The 27,647-nt window shown below is 60.5% G+C and overlaps 2 protein-coding genes across 7 annotated transcripts in view; one reads left to right on the plus strand and one right to left on the minus strand.

The window, feature by feature from the left end:
- Positions 1-1,467, plus strand: part of LOC138822707 (ubiquitin-like modifier-activating enzyme ATG7) — a 179,198-nt gene extending 177,731 nt beyond the window's left edge. For all 4 annotated transcript variants that reach the window (XM_070015571.1, XM_070015572.1, XM_070015573.1 and 1 more), the window contains one exon: positions 12-1,467. In XM_070015571.1, coding sequence (XP_069871672.1) covers positions 12-44 — 33 coding nt within the window. In that variant the 3' untranslated portion in view covers positions 45-1,467. The remainder of the gene's footprint in view (positions 1-11) is intronic.
- Positions 1,468-2,817: 1,350 nt separating this feature from the next.
- The window catches only part of LOC138822708 (transcription cofactor vestigial-like protein 4), an 83,422-nt gene continuing 58,592 nt past the window's right edge, over positions 2,818-27,647 (minus strand). For all 3 annotated transcript variants that reach the window (XM_070015578.1, XM_070015577.1, XM_070015576.1), the window contains 4 exons: positions 17,808-17,994; positions 4,419-4,638; positions 3,417-3,540; positions 2,818-3,188 (listed from right to left, as the gene is read on the minus strand). In XM_070015578.1, coding sequence (XP_069871679.1) covers positions 2,917-3,188; positions 3,417-3,540; positions 4,419-4,638; positions 17,808-17,994 — 803 coding nt within the window. In that variant the 3' untranslated portion in view covers positions 2,818-2,916. The remainder of the gene's footprint in view (positions 3,189-3,416; positions 3,541-4,418; positions 4,639-17,807; positions 17,995-27,647) is intronic.

Here is a 27,647-nt window from a genome sequence, read left to right on the forward strand (position 1 = left end):
TCTCCACACAGATCTGGGACATGAGCGACGACGAGACCGTGTGAGCCGACCACCCGTCCGCAGGGTCCGCGCCACCCCGGCTGCCGGCCGTCGGAGCAGGCCTGTGCCCAAGACTGGGGATGTGGGCCTGCAGCCTCCCTGAGCCGGGGACGGGAGGCCCCCGCTCTGCACCCCCGCTGGGTTTGGGTTCAATAATAACCTTGGCTTTGCCATCTCCATGATCCACGCACAGTGATGGTCTCCCGTGCCCACAGCGGCCAACCTCCCACGCTCCTCCCATCTTGGTCCCCAAGACCAAACAGGGCAGTGAGCAGCCAGCTCCGGCCAGGAGCCACACCCCGCCGTGGGCCCCACCTCACCCTGGGGCACCATGGAGACGGGAGCCCCTAGCTGTCTCTGCAGCGGTGGGCACTGGAGGGACCCCGGCCCGGGGACAGGGGGGCCCCGCCGGGCTAGTCACCGAGGCGGAAGCTGCGCGTTTCCTCCTCTCCCCTTCTCCCTGGCAGGGGAGCAGGGGAGCTGGCATGTCCTGGGAACCCGGGGCCACCCTGCCCAGCAGCACATGTGACCGAGAGGCTCAGCTTCTGTCTCTGGCCCAGATCTAATGCCAAAGTGGAGTGTGGGGCTGACCAGCAGCAGGACTGCCATAGGAGAGACTACAGGAGACACAGAAACAAGCATTCCTAACTCACCAGGGGCCCCGTGCACTGCCCCCCCCCCTCAGGACCCAAGAGCCACAGGCTGTGGTTTAAGAGCACTTTATTATTGTTCTTAAGGCTACTTTTAAGTACAAAAAAAAAAAAAAAAAAAAGATGGCCTGCCAAACCTTTTTTTTTCTTCTTCTTCCAGGAAAAACAGGCCACAGAGAATGGTATATTACAGATTTACAGACTCAGAGAGGGTCGGGTGGACAGCCCCCCTCCCCCAAGGCCAGGAGGCTGCTCAGCAGTGCCATGTTTGTTCCCGCCGCCCCCTCTGCCCACACCGCCTATCCCAGATAGGCCAGCGCACACGGGGGCGGCCACCGGCCCCGCCCCCCGCCCCTCCCGCAGGGACAGGAGAGCCGCAGAATGGTTTTCCTGTCGCGATGCCCGTAGCCTGCAGATAACAAACTAGTGGCTATTGACCGGACGCCGCTTTCTCACGGTGACTGTGTTCCCGCACGTTTACAGACGTCTACACACACACAAAAAAAAGATCAACTTTTTTTTCCCCAAGCAACAACAACAAAAAAAAAGAATGATTATGATAGGAAAGGGAAAAATTAAATAGCTACATATCATTAACAAATTAATTGTTCTTCAAAAAATACCTACAAATTTCTCTGTACATTCTTTACGCACAGCGTAATGATGGTCTTAAAGTTACCTATATAAAAAAGTGTTCAACAGTTTTCTTCCTACAGAAATATAGGGGCCTGAATGCCAAAGTCTGGAAGCCCAGAGTGAGCGTGAAGTGTGGCGGGGGCTGTGGGGGAGGAGGGGGGGAAGGGAGGGGAGAGGAAGGGGGGAGGAGGGGGTGGGAGAAGTGGGGGGGGCAGAGGCAGCCTTTCTGCGTTCGAAGGCCTGCCGCCACCCCATGACTACAGGGGCCAGCCCCCAGCCTGCCCTGCCGGTGCCAGTTTCCAAAATTCCACAGCTCCCCTTATCTCCCTCCCCCTGGAAGCTGGCGCCGTGGACTTCCATTTCCAGGAGTCCACAATGCTCTGTGGCCCAGACACCCACGCCGCCCTGGCCGGGCTAGATGTAGCACAGCTGAGCGGCCAGACAGGAGACCCCGCTGCAGGGCAGCCCAGCCTGTCAGCCCCGCCTGCCTCTACTTTCTAGTTAGTCGCTATCAACACAGCCAGGTGAGAGTGAGTGCAGTCATAACTGTATTGTCAGGAATGTATACGTGGCCCCGGCGTATGAATACCTTGGTGCACATCGCCAGCAATCTGCTTGCTTGGCCAGGATTAAAAGGAAGCAGTCCATGCATCCAGGCAAATTGGAGACCAGCTCCCGGGGGTCGGGGGGGGGGGGGGGGGGGAAGCTGGCAGGAACACAGCCTGGGATGTGGACATCAGCGACGACGGACGGACAGACGTCCACCGACTCCTCCGCGGCGCTCGGTGAGCAGAGTGAACGTCCAATACACAACTGTACCAGCAGTGCGTAGGCAAGGGCGTCCGTACAGCCTAGAAACAGCTCTCTTCCTATGAACACACGAGCGACCTCTGAAGCAGTCCAGCGTCCTCTGGCCTCTGCGCTGGTCTCAGCAGCGGCAGTGTTAGAGCAGGGAGATGCCCGCGGGGGCCGGCCGGGGCTGCAGTCCGGTTGCCAGCACCTGAAATCTAAAATGACCTACGTAAGCTGTACTCGGCTCCCTCCCGAGGCCGCTTCGGCTAACAGAAGCGCGGGAATGGTCCAGGTATCAGTCTTGAGCCCTTGGTTTTCTCAGCAGTTTGCCCTCAGAGGACATGTCTCGCGGACAGCCCCTGTCCCCTCCAATAGTGCAAATCAGACACAACAGCTCTCTTCAAGTATACACACGCACACACGCACGCACACGCATGTACACGCTGGTTGAATGGGACACGCGGGCCCAGGTCTCAAGAAGCAAATGGGAAAAGCAGGAAGATGTGGATGGCCGGGGGCCATGGCTTGTGAGCGGGCGCGCTGCGGACCCGGCCCGGCCACGGGCCTGCGCCGAGGTTTCTTTGGTGAGCGAGGCAGGAAGTGAGGCTGCTACATTGGGCCGGTGTCGCACGCTTTCCTGCCGCCACGCTGGAGGCCCCATGTACAAATACCAAGCGGGTACAAAACAACAGAACCCCCCCCCCCCCGCCCCTGTCGTTTTTTTGTGTTTGTGTTTTAAGCACGGACTGTTCAAAGCTCAGCAAACCATGCAGGTCCCCGCGTCCCCAGAGGACGTTGCTCAGGAGACGACCGACGGGGAGTGGCCATGGCTGACCATGTGGGCAGAGGGGCTGGCCGGCTGGCCCCTGCGTGAGGCGGATTCGGGGCTGCTGGCCGCGCCGTCCTTGGCGGCTTTGATCTGAAGCCACGTGTCGCCCAGAGCCTTGGCGAAGTGGTCATCCACGGAGCCCGTGATGGACACGGAGTTGGGCGCTGGCTCGGGCTCTTTGTAGTTCTTGCCCAGGCTCCGGCGGAAGTGCTCTTCCACAACAGGGTCGCAGCTGGCAGCGGCTGCAAGGGAGTGATCAGAGGCCGGGTGGGCCGGGGTCACGGGGCGGGCACCTCTCTGAGTCTGAGACCCAGTGCTGTCCCTGCTGCCTGGGGCTGGGCACAGGCCTAGGACCCGCATGTGCCCACCGGCTCCCCTCAGACACACCGGACACAGGCGTGCCGACACCAGGCGGCTTTTAGGGTGAAGGGTGGCCACTCGGGGCTTCAGCTAGGGGCATGGACACTCACCGCTGGGCGGCCTCCGGTAGCTGGCGGGCCCCGGCGTGGCGCAGCCGCTGTGCGCGATCGGGCAGTGAGAGAGGTTGCAGTTGCGGGCACCGGCGGACGCGCAGGTGATCACAGAGGGCCGGTTCTGCGGGGGGGGGGGGGGGGGGGGGAGGTTTAGGGAGGGCAGTGAGACCCACCTCCTACTCTGCCCCCCACCCCGCCCCCGGCTGATCTGACAGAGCTGAGCGCTCGTGCGCTGCAGGGGACCTGCAGGCGGCCAGGACTCCAGGGTCAGTGAGGGATGGGGGGGGGGGGGGGGCAGAGGCTCCGCTGTGCGGCACTGGTCCAGCCCCCTCTCCGGTCTGCATGAGGATAGCCCGGGAACGGAGTCACGGAGGACCGGGAAGACCCGCCCCATGTTCTCAGGCTCCCACCCACACCAAAGCCGGCTCTGGCCGGTTCCCGCTGTGGCAGCGCTGGGGGCACGCCGCGCACCCACACCCCGCCCCGGGCCCCCTGGCTGCCTTCGCACCCAGGCTCAGCACGGTGTGCCGCCCCCCTCCCCCATGACACCTGCCGTCCAAGTTCTGGGAGAGCAGAGCGGCGGCCCCACCCTCGGGGAGGACCCCCGGGGTGCCAGCCCCAGCCCCCGCTCGCCCTTGGCGGTCTGAGCAAAGGCCGGCAGGGCGCCTGGCAGTCTCGGCCCCCAGAGGCCCGGCGCGCCCTGTGCCCATGCGCACTCCAGAAACCGCACTTCGCGAAGAGATGCGTTTCCCGCGCGGGCCAAGGGCGTGAAGGGGTGCGGGGATCCCTGCGCCCTGCGTTGCTTTTTAATTAACAAGCAGCTCGCGGGTGTCCGGGGCGCGCGAATCCGCGGTGAGCTCGGCTCAGGCGTGACCGGCGCTGGACACAGGAGACCCGACCGCCGTGTGGTGCGAAAAAGCCAAGCCAGGGACCCGGCGCTGGCGCCTGCTCTGCCGCCTGGGCAGAGGCTGCCAGCCCCCGCGGGTCGGGCACACGTACCTGCTGCCGCTCGGTGGGCGTCAGGGTGGGGGAGAGGCCGGCCACCCTGCCGGCGTCCCCGCAGTTCTTGGTCAGCGCGAGCGGCTGCTCCATGAGGCCGGGGAGGGACGCGTACAGGTGGCTGCTGTGCAGGCTCACGGCGGGCGCTGCGGCCCTGTCCACGGGGCTGCGGCTGCGGTCCCGGGGCCCCCGGCGGCAGTCTCCGTTGGCAGTCTTGTTCCTGAAAAGCAGTGCGCACTCAGACGGGCCGGGCCTCCCCGCATGTTCTGGTGTAGGGTTCAGGCCTGTGCCTGCCGGGGCTGAGGGCGCCCAGCCCAACCCAGAGCCCCAGCCACGGGCACAGGACCACCGGGATCAGGCGCCGGGGCAGGGTGAGGAGGTTCCACAGGCTCCGGCTCTGTCCACAGCAGCCCTAAGTGGGAGATCCTGTCACTGCCCGGGGCCGGCCCCCGCCTCCTGGCGGACCCCAGTGTGGGGTGGCCCCCGCACCCTCACAGCACCCATGCCCACAGGGGCACAGAGCGCAGGGCCCTTGGCAGACCTCCACAGGCCACAGAGCCTGGAGGAGTCAGTTCCAGACCGGCCCTGGCCTTGCGGGCTGCCTGCCTTCGCTTCTTGGAGAGCAGGGCTTGGGGACAGCGACTCAAGACTTGTAGATGTTCGGACCGTACCGGGCACCAGGCGGTCAGCGGTCGGCCAGCGGCGGCCACGCCCCCTCCTGAGCAGCTGCGGCGACCCCACCGCGCAGCATAGACACGCGCGGCCACGGAAGCGGTGCCATGGAAGGCGGTCCCCGCGCCCCACACCCCTTCCTCATGAACGCGCAATCCCTCCCCGGCGGACGCTGAGTCAGACCCCGCCCCACTTGGGTTCGTTCCAGGCAGGGCCGCCTCTTCAGAAGGCAAACCGACCCCCGCCAGCCCTCCTGGAAGCTCGGCCACCCAGCGCCAGCCGCCTTCCGTGGCCTCCAGCCCTGACCACTTTCCACAGCAACCCTCTGTCTCCCCTAGGAGCCCAGGGCCACACTCCCGGCCCCACCCAGGCCACTCCCACCCCACGAGGCCCAAGTCCCCTCCACCCAGGTCCGCCCACAGGTTGCTCCCTTGCAGTGTGTGTGTGCGCGCGCGTGCGTGCGCACGCCTCGGTGGCCTGTGCCACCCGTACCAGCCTCGCTGCGCAGCCAGCCCATGGACCTGGCCGCCCCCGCGCTGCCGTCTCTCAGAGCACCTGCAGCCCCAGTTCCGACACCCCGGAGGCCAGCCCTGGGAGCGTGGGCTCACCTGTGAGGTTTGTCAGCCTCACACCTCACCCCAGGGGAGGCTAGCCTCCAAATGTGCACAGAAATAAAGCCCATCTGATTATTGTTTTCCGTGTTTAGACGGGGTCTCCCATGCAGCCTAGGCTGGCCTAGAACTTGAAATCCTGCTCAGCCTCCCCCGGCACCGTGGCCCTAGGCCAGCACCGCCATGCCTGGCTTGACCAAACTGAGCTGACGAGACAGGCACAGGGGAGGCCGAGGCCAAGGGAGGGAACCCCTCTGGGCGGCAGAGGGGGGCCCTGAGTGGGAGTCCCCGGCAGGAACCTCCCCTGCCCACCGGCTCTGTTCAGGGCCAGCGGGCTGCGTGCAGCGGGCAGCAGGGCCGCTGCGGCCACCTTCCGCGGGGGGGACATGGACGAGGGACACAGAGCACAGGCCGCGTGAGGACTCAGGACCCGACACACGCACGCATGCATGTGCGCGCACACACACGCAGCCCCTTGACTCCTCCTACCCACAGTCCGACAAAGGCAGAGGGCAACGTTTTCAGGCTAGACTCCGGGACCCCAGAACCCCTACCCAGGTGGGAAACAGAGTTATTCCTGACTGCTGGCCCAGCAGTGGGGGCACGGACACAGCGCCCAGAGCCATCTGTGGCAGAAACACATGTTGCACCCACACGACACATGTGCACACACGCGCGCGCACACACAGCTGCACACAGCAGAGATTGGAACGTCAGCTCTGCTGCAGCCCTGTGGCGTGTCAGGCGCGGACACTGCACTCCTCACCATCCTCCAAGCGACACCAGAGCGCAGCGCAGCGCAGCTCTCCGTGCGGCTGGGTGCACAGGCCCTGCACCAGAGGGGCAGGGGAGGGGAGGGGAGGGGAGGGGAGGGCTCAGCTCTGCAGAAGGAATGTCAAAAATGCCCAGGCCTGCCGGGGCCCTGCTCCCTCTGCTCCCTCCGCCCCCTCCGTTCTCTGCCCTCGGAGCCCGGATGAGAGGCTGCTCTGAGAAGCACACTGCTGACTGCCGCCATCCGAGGCCCCCGTGGGTGCCGCTGCTTTAGGTGGGTGCGAGAACTCTGCCCTGTCTGCAGATTCCGCACATCGCCCCACGCGGGCAGCCCAGGCGCCCGGACCGGGCGGCGTCCTCGCCGTGTCGCCCATGTTCGCGGCCGCACAGCTGTCAAGGCTTAGGGGCTTTGTTCACCGGCCTAGAAGCAGCCGCTCGGCTAACGTCTTACACAGCTGAATTGTAACAGCACGCGATGGCAAGGGCATTTCTGACGGGGGGGGGGGGTCACTTTTCAGTCTCCCCAACAGCACTGTCCACAGCACCCGTGTCCACAACACGCAGTCATGGGAGGGAAACGCGCGCGTGCACACCGCGTCTCTCCAGCCCAGGAAACATCTGGGGAAATGGCTAAGTAGAAGCCGAATGTAATCTTTTGATTACTAACAATCAGACAAGTAGCACCGTGGAAGGTCAGTCTGAAACATCCTGCAGAGGAAGCGTGCAGACAGAGAAAGACCCAGAAGCCAGGATGCAGCCACAGGCCCGGCGCCGCCCTTCCCGGATGGGGTGGGCCGGGGCGGGCCGGGTACACCTCAATCCCCTGGACAGCACAGCACCCCTCCCCCACGCCCACGCCCCCCAAGCCCTGAAAGCATCAGGTATGCAGGAAAAGTGGGGTAAGTGAAATGTCCTTTCCTGCCCTCCCTCCCTCCCTCCCTGCCTTCTCTCTCTCCCTCTCTCGGCAATCCTGGGACTTGGAACCCTAGCTCTGAGCCACACCCCAAGCACAGAATAAATGAACTAAGGAAGCATCACCAACAATAACGCAAGCATGTGCTAAGTGTTTGACAGTCTGCCCTGGTCATCCACTCCTTTCTAGAAAGCTTTTCCATCAAAGCAAGGCTCCGTGATGAGCTCAGTCTGACAGAAAACATCCGCATTTCAGAAACAAAGTGGGAAAGCCAATCACAAACGTCTTGCACACCTGACTGCTTTCTTAGTCTGGTCAGCTGTAACAGCAACAGGAGATGAACACCCGATTAACAAATAAACAAACAAAAACAGGTGCCGGTGGCTCAGGCCTGTCATCACAGCTACTCAGGAGGCTGAGATCTGAGGATCACAGTTCAAAGCCAGCTCAGGCAGAAAAGACCATGAGTCTCTTACCTCCAATGAACCACCAGAAAACTGGAAGTGGCGCTGTGGCTCAAGTGGTAGAGCGCTCGCCTTGAGCTGAAGAGCTGAGGGACAGCGCCCAGGCCCAGAGTTCAAGAGTTCCGAAGCCTCGCATCTAAGCCGTGGCTGCTGGGAGGCACACGCCTCTCCTCCGCGGTGCTGGCCAGGAAGCACAAGCAGGAGGCTGTGGCGCAGGCTGGCGGCGCACAGCGAGACCCGTGCTCAAGAAGGGACCCAAATACGCAGCGGAGCGGCTGGAGTGCCCGCTCAGCAGGCCCAAGGCCCGAGTTCAAACCCTAGCCCCCAGTACTGCCAAGCCACACAGAAAACCCACAAGAAGGAATCTACTAAGAAAGTAGCTGCACAACATTTTGACTTTGAGGCCCTGACAGCAAATCTGAAGAACCCCAGAAGCGGGGCACACAGGCGGAGGTTTGCCCAGAGAGCAGCAGCGGGGCATCATTTGCCTCCATCGGACATCTGTGGGGTAGTGGTGCCGCGAGAGTGGAGTTCTACCAGGATTCTGTCCTCCTGGAAGCAGAGTGGAGACTGAGGAACTCCCCTGTTCTCCAGGCGCGAGCCCGGGCCCTGCTCCTCCACCCTGGCCCTGCTCCTCCACCCTGGCCCCGCCCCTCCTCCCTGCCCTCAGCCGCAGGACACGGACACACACACACACACGCGCGCGCACACACACACACACACACACACACACACACACACACACACACACACACACACACACACACACACACACACACACACACACACACACGACCGCGTCCCTGCCCTCAGCCGCAGGTAAGCGGCTGGATGAAGCCCTTCCCATCCTGGCCTTTCCACTGCAGACAACCTAGCCTCAAGTACTTCGTTACGGCCTTGGAAGATAGACAGGGCAGCAAGTACCTGAAAGACTCTGGGGGCAGGGGCCATAGATGTCACAGGGAGACAAAGGCCGCAAGAAAGGGGTGGTGGGAACCGGGGGAGGGGGGGCTGTTAAGGCAGAAGAGGCAGCCGGGCAGCGGCTCACGCCTGTCATCCTTAACTACTCAGGAGGCTGAGATGTGAGGATCACAGCTCAAAGCCAGCGGGGACAGGAAAGCGTGAGACTCCCGCCTCCAATGAACCACCAGAAAATCAGAAGGGGCTTTGTGGCTTAAAGTGGTAGAGCGCTAGCTTTGAGCAAAAGGAGATCAGGGACGGAGCCCAGGCCCACAGTTCCAGCCCCATGACTAACAACAAAGAAAAGAAGAGGTCAACAAGTGTGAGGGTACTGGCCCATAAGCCCGGATATTCAGCACAGAAAGGAGGGTCCTGGTTCAAGGTCAACCCTAGCTGAAAACAGACATGAGTGGTAGATGGCTGGCCTAGAAAATGTGGGGACCCCAGCTTAAAAAAAAAAGAGTCAAAGCCATTCTAGAATTGCAAGTTCCCAAGCCTGTGAGGAGCAGAGGCTGCGGGGAGGGAAGCGGCGCTGAAACTGCTGGCGGGTAACGGAAGTGGGGTGCAGGCCAGAGAGAACAGGGCAGCCGGAACCGCACCACCAGCCATCTTACCAGGCAGGCGGAGCTCGGCCGGGCGGAGCGCCTATGACAGCAGGTCCACGCTCACCTTGCTAGACACTACTTGTGGGTAAGCGCATGCCACGGATTAATAATAAACACACAGCCTTCCACAGCAGGCAGACCACAGATGCTTCCGTGTCTTGAAGCGCTGGAGGCCTGAGACCAGGGTGCTGGTGGACTGAGGTCTGGGGCAGGGCTGGCGTCCAGGGCAGGGCTGGCTTTCTTCCTGGCCTCTGTCAGCCATTGCCACTTCTCTTCGCAAGGCGTGGAAGGGTGGCACAGAGCAGCGCCCCCCCCATCTAACCCCTCTATCACCTCCAAATACTGGGTAGGGGGGGCGTGTGTGCATGGAATCTGGAGGGACACAACCTACTTTGTACAGATCCAAGACCCAATTGCATGGAGGAACTCTGGCCAAACGTTTCCACACAGGAAAGTTCAAAAGGTAAGAAAGCCCATTTTCTTCCTGCACAATGGCTTCGGAGAAGCAAGCAAGCTCGCTTCCAGAACAGTATGATGTAACCGAGTCACCAGTTCCCTCCCTCGGCTTTGATTCAGTTTCTGGAGATGGTTTCCTTAAGAAACCATTTCCCTCCCTCCCTCCCTCCATCCCTCCCTCCCTCCCTCCCTCCCTCCCTTCCTCTCTCCCTCCCTCCCTCTCTCACTTGTCTGTGGCCCAGGCTGGCTTCCTACAGTGCTGGGATTATAGGCGTGAGCCACCACAGTCAGCCTTCCCAGTCATATCTTAAGAAGAGCAGGGAAGAGGTAGCCAGGAGGAAGATCCCCCCCCCCTCCCGGTCTGCACTGCAGGAAGGCTGGATCCCCGGGGCTGATCCTAGTCCTGCAGGCAGTGGGCAGCGGCCAGGCCCAGCTCAACCCATCCCAGCAGCAGGAAATTCTCCCGCTGCTTTGGAGACAGTCTGAGAGGCGATCTCAACATGAAGAGAATGGAGTGAGGAACTCTCGGCGGCTGAGCCACACGGTGTGAGCGGCCGGGACAGCCCGGGGCCTTTCAGGAGAGCTGGGCTGGGAGCACAGACGACCGCATCCCCGCAAGGAGCCGGTCCCCACACGGAATGAGATGTTCCCTCAGATTCTGAACGGAGGCCACGGCCCTAACCCAGCGCCCCGCAGTGACCCCAACCCAGTGCCCTGCAGTGACCCCAACCCAGCACCCTGCAGCGACCCCAACCCAGCATCCTGCAGTGACCCCCCAACCCAGCATCCTGCAGTGACCCCCTAACCCAGCAGCCTGCAGTGACACCAACCCAGCGTCCTGCAGTGGCCCCAACCCAGCACCCTGCAGACAGTGATACCCTAACCCAGACAGTGACCCCCAACCCAGCGTCCTGCAGTGATCCCCAACCCAGCACCCTGCAGTGACCCCCCCAACCCAGTGTCCTGCAATAACCCCCAACCCAACATCCTGTAGAAATGACCCTTTAACCCAGCATCCTGCAGTGACCCCCTAACCCAGCGCCCTGCAGTGACCCCCAACCCAGCGCCCTGCAGTGACCCCCAACCCAGCAGTGACCCCATAACCCAGAGTCCTGAAGTGACCCCACCCCAAAGTCCTGCAGACAGTGATCCCCAACCCAGCATCCTGCAGACAGTGACCTCCAGCAGGCACCCCACGAGGAAGAGCACTTCCAGCCTCGATCCTAACCTCCACCTCAAGACTAGATCGCAGCACACAGGACATCCCCAGGTGTGGCAGAGAGCACACAGGACAGCCCGGAGGTGCCATCACAGAAGGGAAAGGCAGAGCCACAGCCCAGGCACAGCACGCCGTGCAGGCCGCAGGCCACACACCATGCACGCCGCACACTGTGCATGCCACACAGGCCCAGCCCTACCCACACACCGCGCAGGCCGCATAGGCCCAGCCACCCGCACACCGAGCACACCGCACACCGTGTACATCGCACAGGCCCAGCCACCCGCACACTGCACAGGCCAAGCTACCCGCACACCAGGCATGCCGCACACCGTGCACACCGCACAGGCCCAGCCCCCCCTCACACCGTGCACACCGCACAGGCCCAGCCACCCGCACACCGTGCAGGCCACACAGGCCCAGCCACCGGCACACCGAGCACACCGCACACCGTGTACATCGCACAGGCCCAGCCACCCGCACACCGTGGACACCGCACAGGCCCAGCCCCCCCTCACACCGTGCACACCGCACAGGCCCAGCCACCCGCACACTGCACAGGCCCAGCCACCCGCACACCGTGCACACCACACACTGTGCATGCTGAACAGGCCCAGCCCCCCCCCGCACACTGCACAGGCCCAGCCACCCACACACAGTGCACACCGCACACAGTGCACACTGCACACTGTGCAGGCCGCACACCGTGCATGCCGCACAGGCCCAGCCACCCGCACACTGCACAGGCCCAGCTACCTGCACACCGTGCACACTGCACACTGTGCATGCTGAACAGGCCCAGCCCCCCCCCCCCCCGCACACCGCACAGGCCCAGCCACCCGCACAGTGCACACCGCACACAGTGCACACCGCACACTGTGCATGCTGAACAGGCCCAGCCCCTCCCGCACACCGCACAGGCCCAGCCACCCGCACACAGTGCACACCGCACACAGTGCACACTGCACACTGTGCAGGCCGCACACTGCACACCGCACAGGCCCAGCCATCCGCACACCATGCAGACCGCACATCGTGCAGGCCACACACCGAGCATGCCACACAGGCCCAACCACCCACACACAGTGCACACCGCACACTGTGCATGCTGCACAGGCCCAGCCACCCACAACCATGCACGCTGCACACTGCGCAGGCTGCACAAGCCCAGCCACCCACACACGGGAGGCCGTGGGGTTGGGGCTCACGACTCACCCAGAGCAGCTCCTGCTGGAACATTCACAATACCCTGGCTCCCCCTACTGCCCCCTTGAGGGAAACAGAAACCCTGACGTGTGCGTCGGAGGCAGGGCTTGAAAAAGACAAACCCTCACTGCACTCCAGCTCGGCTCCTGCGCCAGGTCCGTAGGTGACAAAAATCAACCCATCCGTGGTCCGGGGACACTGCGAGGCTATCCCCACCCCTGCCCCACCAGGGGCAGCAGGAAGCTGGAAGAGATCCGTCCTCTGCCACTCCCAGACCCCACCGAGGGGAAGCAAGGCACGGCGGTGCCCTTTCAATGCTGATGCCAGTCACTATCAGCTGGTGAAGTGAGTCCAAGGGCTGGGAAGGTGGCTCAGGGGTAGCGCGCTTGCCTGTTGTGCATGAAGCCCTGGGTTCGATTCCTCAACACCACATACACAGTAAAAGCCAGAATTGGTGCTGTGGCTCAAGTGGTTGAGTGCTAGCCTTGAGCAAAAGAAGCTCAGGAATAGTGCCCAGGCCCTGAGTTCAAGCCCCAGAACTGGCCAAAAAAAAAAAAAAAAAGATAAAGAATTAAATGAAACATTCTTGCGGGGTGCCAGTGGCTCCTGCCTGTAATCCTGGCCACTCTGGAGGCTGAGATCTGGGGATCACAGCTCCCCCGGCCCCAGGAGGACCACATGTCCCCTGCAGCATGCTCTGTGTAGAAGGATAATGACCAAGCACCACCCCTGAACACACGCCTCCACCCCAGCACTGCGCGGACTCCCCAGGTGAGAGCCAGCGCGCACCTTAAATGGCCGCAGGCCCCGGGCAACCCCACCACCAACGCTGCAGACACTCACCGGCTCAAGGGCTCCACGTCTGCTCAGGCAGACAGGAAGGAAGGCAGACAGATGCATGGACAGACAGGTGTCTACCTGTTATGAAGGGCTGCATGCGTGACCTGGGTTAAATGAGATGATACATCCCAGGTAGCCAGCACAGGGCCAGTGAGCACCCAGTACAGCTCCCTGTCTGCATAGTTCAACTGCACACCCACGCCCTGGCACACTGCCCTGGGCTCTAGCGGGTGAAACCGGCTCCAGCTGCCCAAGTCGTCAGCACAGAGGCCTCCGCAGACCCAGGCGGCCCACACTGGGTCTCAACTCATCACAAGTCACCGCCCACCGTTTTCTGCCCAGAGCTCTTGCTGTCACGAACATGCAGGAAGTCACAAAGCACGGGCCGCTGTGGCAGCACTGCGGTGTGAAACATGGGCATGACCTGATGTCCAACCAGGGGGCTAGCCCAGAGACCGACACGCACAGACGGGCGGGCTGTGCGCCCTCCACAGGCAGAGCTGGTGTGAGGCCAGGATACCAACGCCCGAATGATGAACATAAAAGCACACAAAGCCAGCGCTGGTGGCTCCTGCCTGTAATCCCAGCCACTCAGGAGGGAGGGAGGGAGACATCGCGTGTTTGCACACAGGGAAGGGGCAGTGAGCTTTCTAAGACCGATTTCAAGCTGGACAGCATGCGAGTGTCTCATACAAAACTAAACTCCTATCCACAAAAGTTAAGACCCAACGGGAATAGCCATGAACAAAACCACTCCAACCTGCTGCGCCCCCGTGGGGGGGGGGGGGGGCGCTGCTGCAGGGAGGGGAGCTCAGGAGGGAGCTCTGGGGCTGCCTCCCGCTCCCTCAGGAAGGGCCGGGCCTCCGTGCGGGCCGCACACGGCCGCCGGCGCCGGCACTGCGGGTTCCTGGTGCTTCCCTCCAACTTTAACTTTGGATTTTGTGGTCTGGGGCTTGAACTCAAGGCCCCGCAAGTGCAGGGCAGGTCTGGCTCACCCCCATCGCTCCCGGGCATCTTGGTGACATCAGCTACAAGGACAACAGGTCAGTGTGACAGTGGCACTAGGGTGATGCAAAGGGAGAGCGTGTCCCTGCGTGACACCTCGGCGCTGCACTAGCGCGTGACACACGCAGCACCAGGACGCCCAGTGACCATGGCTGGAATAACCGCTCCTGGTATTCACAATGGCTCCTGCACCATTGCCTGAGACCGGCTCCCGCCCCGCCAGCTCTGCCCCGGCAGCACGGCAGCGGCGCTGGGACACTTTGAGCTCCTCGCTCACAGCCCACCTGCTCTCCAATACAGACACTTCCCACGAGATGCGACTTCTTTACTGACAAGTACCACACATGCACATTATGTGTGACCCACAGATTTTAAGACAACAAAATACGGCTGGGAAGGTGGCTCAGTGGTAGAGCGCTTGCCTTGCATGCCTGAGGCCCTGGGTTTGATCCCTCAGCACCACATAAGCAAAAAGAAAAAAGCTGGAAATGGTGCTGTGGCTCAAGTAGTAGAGCGCTAGCCTTGAGCTGAAGAGCTGAGGGACAGCGCCCAGGCCCAGAGTTCAGGCCCCGCGACCGGACCAAAAAAAAAAAGACAAAATACAAAAAAAAAAAAAAAAAAAAAAAATCATTGTGCTTTCTCCTTAAAGAGGCAAACATCCAAGGACTTTTCTGTGGGAAGCAGGTGGAAGCATCATTATACAGAACATGTTCAGACACAGAACAGGATGGGGTGCACACTAGGGCCCAAATGGGAGACATCTTAGCCAATCAAAGGACAATGGCCTGTGAAATCTGTCACTCACATCTTAGGAAACACAGGGGTACCACCAATGCTCAGTGAGGATGGAGCCCTCGGCTGGAGCTACACACACCCACACATATCTGACGACAATTAAGATGAAGGCCGGACACAGTGGTACATGCTCGTAATCCCAATTAGGAGGATAGCAGTCTGAGTCCAGCCAATGCAAAAGCGAGCAAGGCTCGATCTCAAGCCGGGTGTGATGGTGCGCGCCTGTATCACCAGCTAGGCAGAAGGCAGACGGGGAGGTTCACAGCGGAGGCCAGCTTGGAGGCAAAAAACGTGAGGCTTTGTAAAAACAGCTAACAAAAAAGTATGCAGCATGGCTTACATGGTAGAATGCTCAGCTAGCAACAGGGAGGCCCTGAGTTCAAACCTCAGCCCCAACAACAATAACAAAAACGTTGAAGATGATGTATTTTCTATGTATTTCACCACAATATAAAAATGAGGGAAGCCCAGCTGCGAGCCGAGCCCGGGCTCCTTCCGCCTTCCCGAGCTCTGTGCAGTGCTGCGCGTGCCAAGCTGCACCAAATTTCACAAGGCTCTCTCTCTCTCCTGTCTTCCCCTCCCCAGCTCTAAGGACGGAGCCGGGAACTGGCACACGCCAGGCAGGTGCTCCACATCAGCAACACGCCGCCCCGTCCCCCACCCTTCGCTGACACCTCACCCTGACCCCAAGGTCACCCCGGGAACCCACCGAAGCCGTGTGCACCTCCGGCTGCCACGCGCTGCCTGACTGTCATAACCACGCGAGGAAGGCCGGATTCAAACCACAATGCGCGCATTCTCACCATCAGATGGACCGTCATCATCACCATCTTAAAATGGAATTCCTAGGGCTAGGGCCATGTCTCCAGTGGCAGAGCACCGGCCTAGCAGGCCCCAGGCCCCGAGTTCAAGCTGCAGTTCTCTTATTACTAATAACAAAAACAATAGCATCAACTGACTGGTGCATATTTGAACCTTACTGTTCACAACAGCCCATGAACATGGTCCCTGCCCATTTTACAAATTCAAGGACACGGGAAGCAGGAAGTGACTTGCCAAGGCTTTGCTGCTGGTAAGCGTCAGAAGGAAGAGGCAAAGGGGCAGGGGTGGGGAGAGGCGAAGGGGCAGGGGTGGGGAGAGGCGAAGGGGCAGGGGTGGGAAGAGGCGAAGGGGCAGGGGTGGAGGGGCAGGGGTGGGAAGAGGCGAAGGGGCAGGGGTGGAGGGGCAGGGGTGGAGGGTCACGGGTGGCTGCCAGGCACTGTCACCAGCCCGCCCCTCTTCCTGCTTCCCACAAGGCAAAACCAGGAGAAAGGACAGAGCACCTCCGGTGTGGTTGGGAGAAGGCTCTGGGCTTCCAGCGATGCCAGCAGAAGGGAAGGAGGAACGGCGTGTGGACAGCTGGGGATGCAGGTGTGCGTGTCCGCCCCCCCCCCCCCCCCCCGGCCTTCCCTGGAGGTTGGCCACAGCAAGACCTGGCTGGGGAGGGAGGGGGAGAGGGGACGGGGGGGGGGGAGGGGAGTGCGGTGGATTACAGGCTGCAGCGCGCGAGCTCAGCCTCTGACTCACAAGCCAGTGACTGATACGAGGGTAAATACTTCTGAACACAAGAGGCCAGGCCGCGGGGACTGCGTGGAATGCAAGGACAGCAGACAGCACAGGGCTGCTGCAGCACCGCCTCCAGCCTCCCAGGATAGGCAGACAGATGGACGGACTGCTATCTGCGGGAGGAAGCAAAGACCCTCGGACCACACCTCCTGGCCGTGGGCAGCAGCCTCCCCCAGGGGTCCCACGGGACACAGCTCTCACCGTGGACAGGGCCTGGCAAGGCCAGGGTGTCCAAGCCCTGGAGACACTCGGGGTGCGCCTCCACAATGGGGGAGTGCTGAGGACTGAGCTGGAGGGGAGGAGGGGGGGAGGGGCCAGAGTGGGCCCCCCCAGAGCGGGCTTCCCACACAAACGCAAAAACCCAGCTTCTGAGCACTTCAGTTTTGACCCCTTTCAGGCTGCAAATGAGAAACTGAGGCCCAGACATTGGCACAATTTATACTGAGACAGCGGGTGGAAAGGGGTTAGCGCTGATGCAGATGCACTGTAGGCATAAGCTGATGTGTTGAGTTGAAACCCCTCTGTACAACTACTTAATAATAATTGTAAGGTGACCCGGGAGGCGGGCAGACTCCTCCCTCCCCGCGGCTGCGTCTCCTCCAGTACAGGGGCACCTGGGTGACCGGCACACCTCCCCCTCCCCTGAGGTCCCATCCCGGTCAGCCGGTCACGCCTCCCATCACACCTCCCACCCCACCGGGAGAGGGTCCCAGGCCCTGAGGTCATGTCCTGCATGGAGTGTGGCCACGCCTCCCCGCCCTGGCCACACCTCCTCCCCGCCCCTGGCCTAGCTAAGTCCTGGCCAGGGTAGCTCATCATCCCTTTCCAGCCCCACAGGGCCCCACAGGGCAGGCAGCGGGGAATGATACATCATGGTGTTCTCACCCATCGGCTACCTACTTTAATTTACCTGACGCTAGTAACAACAACAACAGCCATCCAGGGGGCCGAGGAAGGGCCAGCACCCAGGACTTCTGGTGCCAGGCAGCACCTCCAACCCCTGCGTCAGGCCCCTGGCGGCCCCCGGGCCGGCTGCGCCCCCCACACACAGGCCAGCTCCCCCTCCCACGGAAGGGACCCCGACCCCAGCCCCCACACGTGGCCTCCTTGCCCTCCAGGCCGAAGGCACCAACCCCAGCCCTCCTCCATGGCGGTCGCCCCTCCTCGGTGGCGGTCCCCCCTCCTCGGTGGCGGTCCCCCCTCCTCGGTGGCAGTCCCCCCTCCTCGGTGGCGGTCCCCCCTCCTCGGTGGCCGGAGGGACACTCACAGGTGGGGGCTGAAGATGCGGGTCATCTTGGCGACGCGGTCGTTTTCACAGTCCAGCTCGTCCCCGGGCTCTGCGCTCAGCTTCCTCTTGCTGGGGCTGATGGGGGGCGGGCCCGTGCGGTGGCCGCTCAGCGCCGACGCCACCGCCACCGTCTGCATCCTGGGCTCTCCCCGGAGAGCGGCTTCACCTGCGCAGGGAGACAGGACACTGTGGTCACGAGGGGCGACAGTGCGGCCACCGCCCACCCCGGCGCCCGACCGCCCGCCCGGACCCTGGCCGTGGAAAGTTCCGGCATGATGAAAGGTGGATGGTGACGGGCAAAACCGTCCACTGCCAAGTAGGGGGCAGGCGACACAGTGGGGGTGCAGCACTTGGAGTTGAAAGGAAGCGAGGCCGGGAGACAGCAGAGGGGTCAGCAGCGAGCAGCATCTGGAAAGGGAGACCCCGAAGCCGTGGGCTCCAACACCACACCGAGACCGAGTCCTGAGCACCCAGACCACTACCACGCCAGCTCCACGCCAGCTCCCTCCACACTTACGTGGACATTCTAACCTCAGTGTGTTGTTATTTAAAAGAAAAACGAGCAAAGGGAGTTGGGAGGCCTGGCTCAGTTGGTAGAGTGCCAGTCAATGAGCCAAAGAGTCAGGTACCGAGTTTCAGTTCCATTCTCAAACAGGGAAAGAAAGGAAGGGGAAGTGGACAGGGAAAGGGAAGACGGGCACTGGGGCTTACAATGTCATCCTCACTACTCAGGAGGTTGAGATCTAAGGATGACGGGTCAAAGCCAGCCCCAAGACAAACCTAAGAGAGGTCTCTATATTAACCAGCAAGAGGTCAGAAGTGGAGCTGAGTTCAAGCAGTAGAGCCTTGAGTGGAGAAGCTGAGGGACTGTGACCAGTCCCTGAGTCCCTGAGTTCAAGCCCCAAGATGAGAGACAGAGAGAGACAGAGACAGAGATACATGAACCAATAGGTCACATTTTCCTTGAAGTAATAAGAAATGTGATCTAATGAGGAGTAAACACTTTATTCTTATAGTATATTAAAAAGGATGTGTCAAATATATATTATTAAATACATATATTATTCTCCGCAGGAAGCTTTGTCATGGACTTTGCATAAGCAAATTGTCCGGAGGCCGGGACGGGGCCCGGGGCTGGGCCGCGGTCCGGCTGGCGTCCGAGTCTCCCGGGCTGCCAGGGGCTGGGTGCTGGGTGAAGCTTGGTGGCTCAGGAGCTGAAATACGCATGACCTTTCCGGATAATGAAGGCTTTGTACCTTCTAAACTTATAAACAGGAGTAATGAGTACTTGGGAGAGAAGCACGGGGCCGCAGACAGTGGCTGCTTGTGGGGCAGCGTGGCGGGGCTGGCACCGCTGGAGGAGGCCCAGCCCGGGCCTGAGCCCGCCATGGGCGACGGGTGGCGGTCCTGACTGCCACCCATCACCGCGGACGCACGCGGCCCTGCCAGCGGAGAGACAGCGGGGCACGGGGCCTTTGGAGCGTTTACCAGAAAAACAAGAGCCCTGCCGGACGGGTGAGCCGGCGCCAGCCTGCGAGCTCGCGGCGACCCACGCCCGCCTCAGACACCGCGCGTGTGACGGACTCTGGCCCTGTGGCAAACTGGAACTTTCCATTTTAAATTTAATACCCCAACACACAAGTGCCGCGCTGTTCGGCCACTCTGCGAAGTCCAGGGTGACAGGGGCGGGGCCTTGGCTCCCCAGCCAGAAGCTGGGCAGGGAACACCAATCACACACCTGGGGCTCGCTGTGGCATTTCACAGCCGTCACCCGCCAGCTGCATCCCCTGCTGGTGCAGCTCCGAGGTCTGCTTCCACACACACCACCAAACGACAAAAGAACCAACAAGCAGGTGCGTTCACCCCGGCTAGTCACAAGGCCGAGATCCGAAGACTGAGGCCAGCCATAGCCTAGGCAAAGTTTGTAAAACTCCATCTCCACAATAGCCAGCATGAAGCAAGACTGCAGGCATGGCTCAAGTGGTAGGCTGCCAGCCAAGCAACCCCAGCACCACCAAACAAAATTTACAAACATGAGGAAGAAGAGGAGGTGGAGGAGGAGGAGGAGGAGGTGGAAGTGGAGGACAGGGGAAGGGGAGGGGGAGGGAGGAGCGAGCGGGCAGGACCTTCCTGCATTCCTAGTGCGAATACAGTGATGTAACCACAGAGAAAGAGTGTGAGGCACAGGCCCGAGAGAAACCACCCCGTATCCACGCAGGTCCACGCAGCTCCACGCAGCTGAGTCTGCGCCCGTAACTGACGAACGGGGCAGATCCCAGCAATGGAAGTGAATGCAGCCAATGAAGAGGAACACAGAACTGCTTGGGGCCGTGACCCGGATGAGCAAAGCGCAAGGAGCCAGGCGCAAAGCGTTATGTTTCTTCTCACTCCACTGGTGTGAAATTTCTACAAGTGGCAAATCCAGAGGCTGAAAGGAGCCCGGGGGCGGCTTAGCGGGCTTCTGTTTAGGGACAACCAAACTGGGCGCAGTTGGTGGTGGCAAAGGCTGCCCAACTGTCCTGGGTGACATCTCGGCAGGGCGCCGCTCCCCCGAACCAGAGCGGCCTCGGGGTAGGTGACAAGACTCCAACATCACCACATTCACCGTTGCAATCAATAATCCGGGTGAAGGTATTCTCAAACCCTTCTCCCCTCGGGTTGGGTTCCTCCGTCCTTAACTGTTAAACAAGACAGAGAAGACATTCCTGTGTGTGTGTGCCCTGAAATAAACACACACCTGCGATTACAGCTGCCCTACCCCAGCTCAGCCAGATTCAGAAACATTACAAAGACAAAAAGTGTCATCCGATAGAGACCACGGAGGCTCACGGGCTCTGGGACCATCAGGAGCTCCCGAGGGGCTGATGGCCGTCTCTTTGTGTGTCCTCGTGCGTCCCCTGCACAAGAAGCCAACAAGTGAAGGAGAGAGGATGGTCCTTCTTTTCCAAATATAAACAGGAGAGAGGAGATGAGCTAACTGAGCGCCCGGGGTTTCCTGAGCCTCTCAACGTGGCTTTACCACAACCGTCCACTCGGCGTTTTAAGGAGGTCCCTCTGTGAAGATGTAGTTGGCCTTTTAAAATGAGGATGTGTGCCGGGCGCTGGTGGCTCACGCCTGTAATCCTAGCTACTCAGGAGGCTGAGATCTGAGGATCGCGGTTCAAAGCCAGCCCGGGCAAGAAAGACCATGAGACTCCTATCTCCAATAAACCACCAGAAAACCGGAAGTGGCGCTGTAGCTCAAGTGGTAGAGCGCTCGCCTTGAGCTGAAGAGCTGAGGGACAGCGCCCAGGCCCAGAGTTCAAGCCCCACGACCGACAAAAAAAAAAAAAAAAAAAAAAATGAGGATGTGTGTTGCTGAAGAAAATGCCCAATGTACGTGGAAAAGTATGACCGTGCTATTTTGAATCACGGTGGCAACTCTAACATAAGGAGCAAAATTCTTCCTCCAGGACTCTGGTTTGTGGAAGTGGCCCTTTGCTGCTAAACCGTGCCCCCAGCACCATTTTGCACTGGTTCTAGCTGAGATGGGTTCTTGTTTCCTGTGTGGGCACACGGGGACCTCAGCCTTCCTCTTTTTACCTTCTCTTTGTAGCGAGGGTGGCAGGTGAGTACCACCAGGCCCAGCTTTCTCCCTTGAGATGGAGTCTCGGACTTCGTTGCCTGGGCTAGTCTGACCAATCCCAGCTTCCTATGCAACACTGCACCCAGCTACGGGTGAAGTAGGGGTCTCTTCAACTTTTCTGACAGGGCTGGCCTCAAACCATGATCCTCCTCACCTCAGTCTCCCAATCAGCTGGAATGACATCTGTGAGCCACCACCAGCTCCCAGCTAACTTTCAAGGATGGATTTTTCTTTTCTCTACAAAAATCTCTATGCCTTGCCCAACAGAAACTTTCTATTCTCCTCCACGCATGGCCTTGATCTATGTGAACCTAAAGTCAAGACAAAGCCACAGCTGGGCTACCCGGCTGCGCTGTCTCCTGTCTGACCACAGCCACGACAGCGTGCTGACATCAGCCCGCGGGCGGCAGCCATTCAGCTTCAGAAGAGCCGCGGGACCCTCCCGGCCTTCTCCCCGGCTGTCTCCCCCGGCTCCACCAGGACGGGGGCGGTGCAGGGCAAAGCCCACCCTCCAGGCCAGCTCGGATCCCTCCCCCCTCAGGAAGGAGCGGCTGGAGGGGGCACCGTGAAATGGGCAGCGCCAGCTATGGCCGCCCTGTTCCGATTCCCTTTGCTGTTGGTTTTCATCTCATGGAGGACCTTAAGGCAGCCTGGCGAAGCATGCCGACCTCTGGGTGTAATTCCAGCACCTGGGGTCCGGGCCCCCATCTCCCGCCCCTGGGCTGCCACACACAGGACTTTTTCCTTGTGGCTTGGTGGCCGCAGACCCCAGCTCTAAGCTCCCAGAGCCCCAACTCAGATCTGGGGGGCTGAGCCTCAGCTTAAGTGGCCTGGCCGGTGGGCTATAGTCTCTGCCTGTGAAACCTGCCACAGTCACCCTGTCACCACAATCCTCTTTGTCAGCACGACGTCACAACGGCTTCAGGCAACAGGAGCAGCATCTCGACAGCCAGGGGGCGCCCATCTGGCCGCTGGGAAGTGCCCCCACCCCAAGATCAGAAGGCTCATGGGGGGGGGGGGCGCACGTGCATGGCAGGGAGTTGGGGTGGGGGAGGAGGAAAGGGTCAGGTGGGGAGGGAGAGGAGGGAGAGGTGAGAGCAGAGAAAGGGAGACAGCGTGTCACATGGCTTGGGGCCTCCGAGGAGGCCTGGCTGTGCTCACACAGGCCACCTGCCAGCTAGGGGACAGACCCCAGGGCCTTCATCATGGACTTCAGCCCCCAGGCTGCATCAAGGTGGCTGGGGGGGGGGGGACCCAGGGGGAGGAAGGAGGGTGGAGCACTGAGTGCGAGCACAGAGTAGGATGGAGTGCTCCACTGGGAAGCACACAGCCCGGGCTCCGGCTCCCTGTGGGGTGGAACAGAACACAGGGCCTGACCCACGGAGGCTGGCGGAGGTGCTGGTGAGGCCCAGCCCGGGCCCAGGAGGACACAGGCAGAAGGGCCGGGACAGAGTGAGCCAGGCCTGCCGGACAGATGCGGCTGGGACTCCCGGAGCCCAGCGGCCGCCCCACGATGAGCGGACTGTGAACCTCGGGAGAAGCCGGGCAGGGGCGGGGGGGGGGGGGGGCCAGGCACACAGCCTCTGGCCTCTACACGCTCACACTGCTTCAACAACTGAATCCGTGAATCCGTGTGTGTGTGTGTGTGTGTGTGTGTGTGTGTGTACGTGTGAATTTAAAACATCCCCAAGAGACGTCCATCATTTTCAACATGCATTGTGCATTTATACTGAAGTGCTTTAAATAGACTGTACAGAAATTGAATTATTTTTAAATAATACTAAATACTTTAATAATACTAAATACTAAACTGCTTTAAATAAATTGAATTATCGTAAAGTACTAATTTGAAAAGAAACTTGCAGTAATCACATCCAGACATGGCCTGCCGTAAAGACTAAATCCTGCTCCACAAGGAACCCACTGGGAGCGGCTGATGCTCCAGCCCCCGCCGGCCCCCACAGGCGAGCAGGGGTGTGGGGTGAGAGAGCGGGGTGTGGGGTGACAGGCACACAGTCAAGGTCACTTGGAGACCGTCCGCCATGCCGAAGCTTCATTAACTCACATTACTGACCTTGCTAAATATGCAGGTTTCAAAAAGGAGTGCATTGCCCAAGCCTTAAAGCCGGGCACAAGGTTCACAGCCCCGTCTTGAACTGCATTCACGGTTCACAAGGCCAAGGATGCTGGCATGGTCCACCGGGCCTTGCAAAGCCGGATTTTGTAAACGTGATCAGTGAAAGGAACACTGGCCCAAACAAGTGATTTTTTTTCCCATATTTATTTCATACTTTTTTTTAAGCCCATCCTGGGCCTTGAACTCAGGGCCTGGGCTCTGTCCCAGAGCCTCTCTGTGCTCAAGGCCAGCGCTCTACCACCTGAGCCACAGCGCCACTTCCAGCCTTTTCTGGGTAGTTTATTGGAGGTAAGAGTCTCACTGACTTTCCCGCCCTTGGCTAGCATTGAACTGTGATCCTCGGCTCTCAGTAGTTAGGAGGACGGTGCCTGAGCCACTGGCGCCCGGCTTTCACACCATTTAAGCTCAGAACGTGTAATGGCCGTGGGGTGCCGTACCTGACCTCCAGCTGCTCCCCGGCACTCACCTCTGCACCCCCCACACACACATACCTGCGAGAAGTTCTGTGTTTATGCAAGCAGTATGGCCTCAACTTCTTCTGTCTTTTTTTTTTTTTTTTGCTCATGGCTGGCACTCACATTCTGCCACTTGAGCCACAGCTCTCTTTCCAGCTTTTTGCTCGTTAACTGGAGATCAGAGACCTCAGCCTCCTGAGCGTGATCACGGTGGTCATTTTTAAAAGACCGTGGAGGGTGACCCTTGCCCTCAAAAGGCTTCTGCGTCTTCCAGGAATGAGGACGCCCTCAGCCTCAGGCTCTGAGTGTAACTGCCCTGCCGCTTGTCTCTGTGCTGGCAGGGCCAGGCCACAGTGACCGGGACCCACAGGGGGCCCCGAGGCCACTCCCAGGGACATGGAGGCCAGTGACACAGTCCACCGGGCTGCCCAATCCCCCGGGGTTGTAGCGAGTGTATGGTTCAGGCAGGCAGTGAGGGCAGGCTTGTGTTCTTCCCACCCCGTGGGCTCCATGGAGTGTCCCGGCCTCTGATCCCAGAGGAACTAGCTCAAGCCTAGAACTTCCCATCAGGCCATCTGTGCCTTAGATCCCCTCCCCCAGCAAGCCCTGGTCCGTCCGTCCCCCCCCCCCCCCCCCCCCGCGCTCAGACAGTGAGCGTGCCACCGAGTGCCGGACCTCCTGCCTGGGGAGGCTCTGCTGTCACCCCCACCCTGGGCCAAAGCAACTGTGTCCTCAGAGCCAGCACTGTCCCCCGCCCTCCCCCCGGCAGGCCCGGGCCCCCCACCCCCAAGGTCTTCACCCCAAAACTCCAGGCAAGCAAAGCTCTAGAGGGCTACACATCCCAGGCAGGCAAAGCCGCTTGATGAACCCAGATACACCAGGACGGGGCGGGGGGGGGGGGGCGCGGGAGAGGCGCTCAGGGCAGAGCAGTTGCCCAGCATGCCCAAGACCTGGGTTCAATCCCCAGCACTACAAAAGACAAAACAAAACAAAAACTGTGCCTGTGTGGCGGGGCAGTTGGGCCTGGCTGGTGGCAGTGAACAAAGGAGGGCGCAGGGAGAGGCTGGGGAGGGTCAGAGCAGTGGGGACTGCCCTGGCCTTGGCAGCTCGCTCAGTGCGGAGCCCGGGCCGCGCTCTACCTGGAGAGACGCACCCCAGGCCCTGTGCACAGACTACAGAAACTCCCCAGATCCTCAGGTTAATCACAAATCTTAACATCCTCGTGAAAACCACACCTGCTCTGTGGATATCCTTATTACCAAGCTCTGAGAAGGAGCCATTAAGTGATAAACTTGGAGCCTACTCGGGAAAGATACATTCTACCACTAGACAGCACTTAGCGGGTTCCCAAATCCCAGCCCGTCCCAGCATGCTGGCTGGCTTCCCACGCTGATCTGAGGAGAGAGGAGGCCTAACTTATTCCTAATTCCCCTCCTCCCACCCCTGCCTCCCTTTCAGTTGCATTACACAGAGACCAGGAAGGCCGGCCCCACGCTCCCCTTGGGTGTATTGACTTAAGATAGGAAGGTTAACCAGCTATTGTGCCCATAAAAGTCACAGCCGTTGGTGGGTCCCGGGCCTCCTAAAGGTCTCTCCTTCACTCCCAGCCACTTATCCTGAAGCCAGAGAAGAGGGAACTTGGGCTGATCAAAGGCCAGGCTGTCATTAAGTGAAAATGAGGGAAGATGAAAGGCTGTGCCACTTCAAAGGCCGGGGTGGGGGTGGGTGGGGACAGTGGAGCTGGGGTCAGAGGCCCGCTTCCTGCACGCGCGCGAGCCGCCATCTATCACCCCAGCACAGCACCCCCAGCAGCCGCAAACAAGCCTTCCTCCAGTGGGTGGGAAGAGGAGACGGAAACCCCCAAGTACAAAGCGGCGGGCATGGCTTCCAGCTCCCACGAATGAGGGCCAGGGACTTTGAAATCTGGCATCCCTGAGACTGCGCACAATCTTCTATTGGAGCGGTTTTTCCTCCTGGAACAGTATCAGTCTAAGTCTGGGGACACTCAGTGGCTGGGCCTCTCCAGGAGCCCCCCATGCCTGCCTGAGGCAGTGTGAGAGCCGGCCTACGCCCACCACGGTGGCTGGGGGGTGCAGAAAGCCCCTCATTCCACCCCAACCAGGCCTGCGCGCAGCCTTCACCCGGCACAGCCACACACAGAAGCTCCTGGGGCGGGCGCCTACAGGGGCCTTACGTGATCCCTGAGATGCACACCCAGTGACCGTACCTTTACCTGGGCACCCACAGGCTTTCCCGGGCTTGACAGGCACCCCCCCCCCCAACTACACCGGCAGCGAGCCCAGACCAAAGCCTGGCAGAGGGGCTCTCAGGACAGGGGGTTCTGGCTCCATCCTCCTAACCCTGCCATCACGGGGGAACCTAACCCCTTCCACACAGGGGAAACAGAGGCCAAAGTGGACAGGCAACTTGCCCAAGGCCACGCCCGGAAACAGGAAAGGCTGGAGCCGCGCCAGGTCCCTCGGGGAGGACACCACAGCACAGCCGTGGAAGGGGAGCAGGCATCGGCCACTGAACAGGGAGCAGCCAGTGTGGACCGGCTAGCAATCGCTCCAAGTGCTCCGTCTAGGGCAAGCTCAAGCAGCGCGCCGGCATTCCCTCCACCCGCTTCCAATCACCTCTGCGACCAGTAGGCAAAGGGGCGGGACTTCCTCGGCCAGATGACGAGCGCCAACGGAGCTGAGCATCCTGCAATGCACACACGTGGCCCTGGTCCTCAACAGCTGCCAAGGTCCCGGCCTCTGTCCGCTCCCCTTCTCCTCCCCCAGCCCCAACTCCTGCCCCCGCCACGTACCCCTTGTAAAGATCTTGGTTTACAACAGGTGTAATTCCCGAAGTAAGGCAGCCAGGGGCTGGCGTGAAGCCCAGTAGCACAGAGCTTACCCAGCAGGCTCAAGGCCCGGGTTCCACCCCAGAACCAAAAAAAACCCACCCAGAATCCAACCATGACAACAAAGCCAATTCCAGAATCTGCTCTGAAAGCCCCACAGCGGCCGCCCGGACAGAGGCAGGCCCCCGTGACCTGCAGGCGTGACTCACAACACAGTCTGACGTAACCGTGCTTCACTCGGAGTGACTGCAGAGAATCAAACGGAGAATAGCATTCTCCACTCCCGACCCCAAGCCCATAGCCACATTACTGAGACCGAATCCAGGCACCTCCCGTCCCAATCCAAACACACTCCGAAACGGAATCCATGCTTCCCAAGCTCACACCTGTAACACAAGTCCTCTACGCCCTTACAGGGCCAACTAATATTCCCCTGTGTGGATATACCACACTCTGCTTGTCCAGCCACCGGGGCTGAACTGGTTCTATCACAAGGAATGTTGCTCCAGACATTTGTGGACCAGTTTATGTAAGGATGCTTTCCTGGGTTTGCATCTGAGAACGGAACACTAGGAACCAGAACTAACCAGCAAACATTCTAGAGAACTATTTTCCAAAGTGGCCACGGTGCCGCTGTACAGCCCTGCCAGCACTGCTCCGTGTCTCTGGCAGCATTTGTCACGGTCTCTTCTTTTTTCTGTGTGGTGGGGTTGAGGGCGATGGCACCAGGACTTGAACTCAGAGCCTCGTGCTT

Source organism: Dipodomys merriami, unplaced genomic scaffold (assembly GCF_024711535.1).
Source record: "Dipodomys merriami isolate MVZ:Mamm:240054 unplaced genomic scaffold, mDipMer1.0.p SCAF_114, whole genome shotgun sequence".
NCBI lineage: Eukaryota > Metazoa > Chordata > Mammalia > Rodentia > Heteromyidae > Dipodomys > Dipodomys merriami.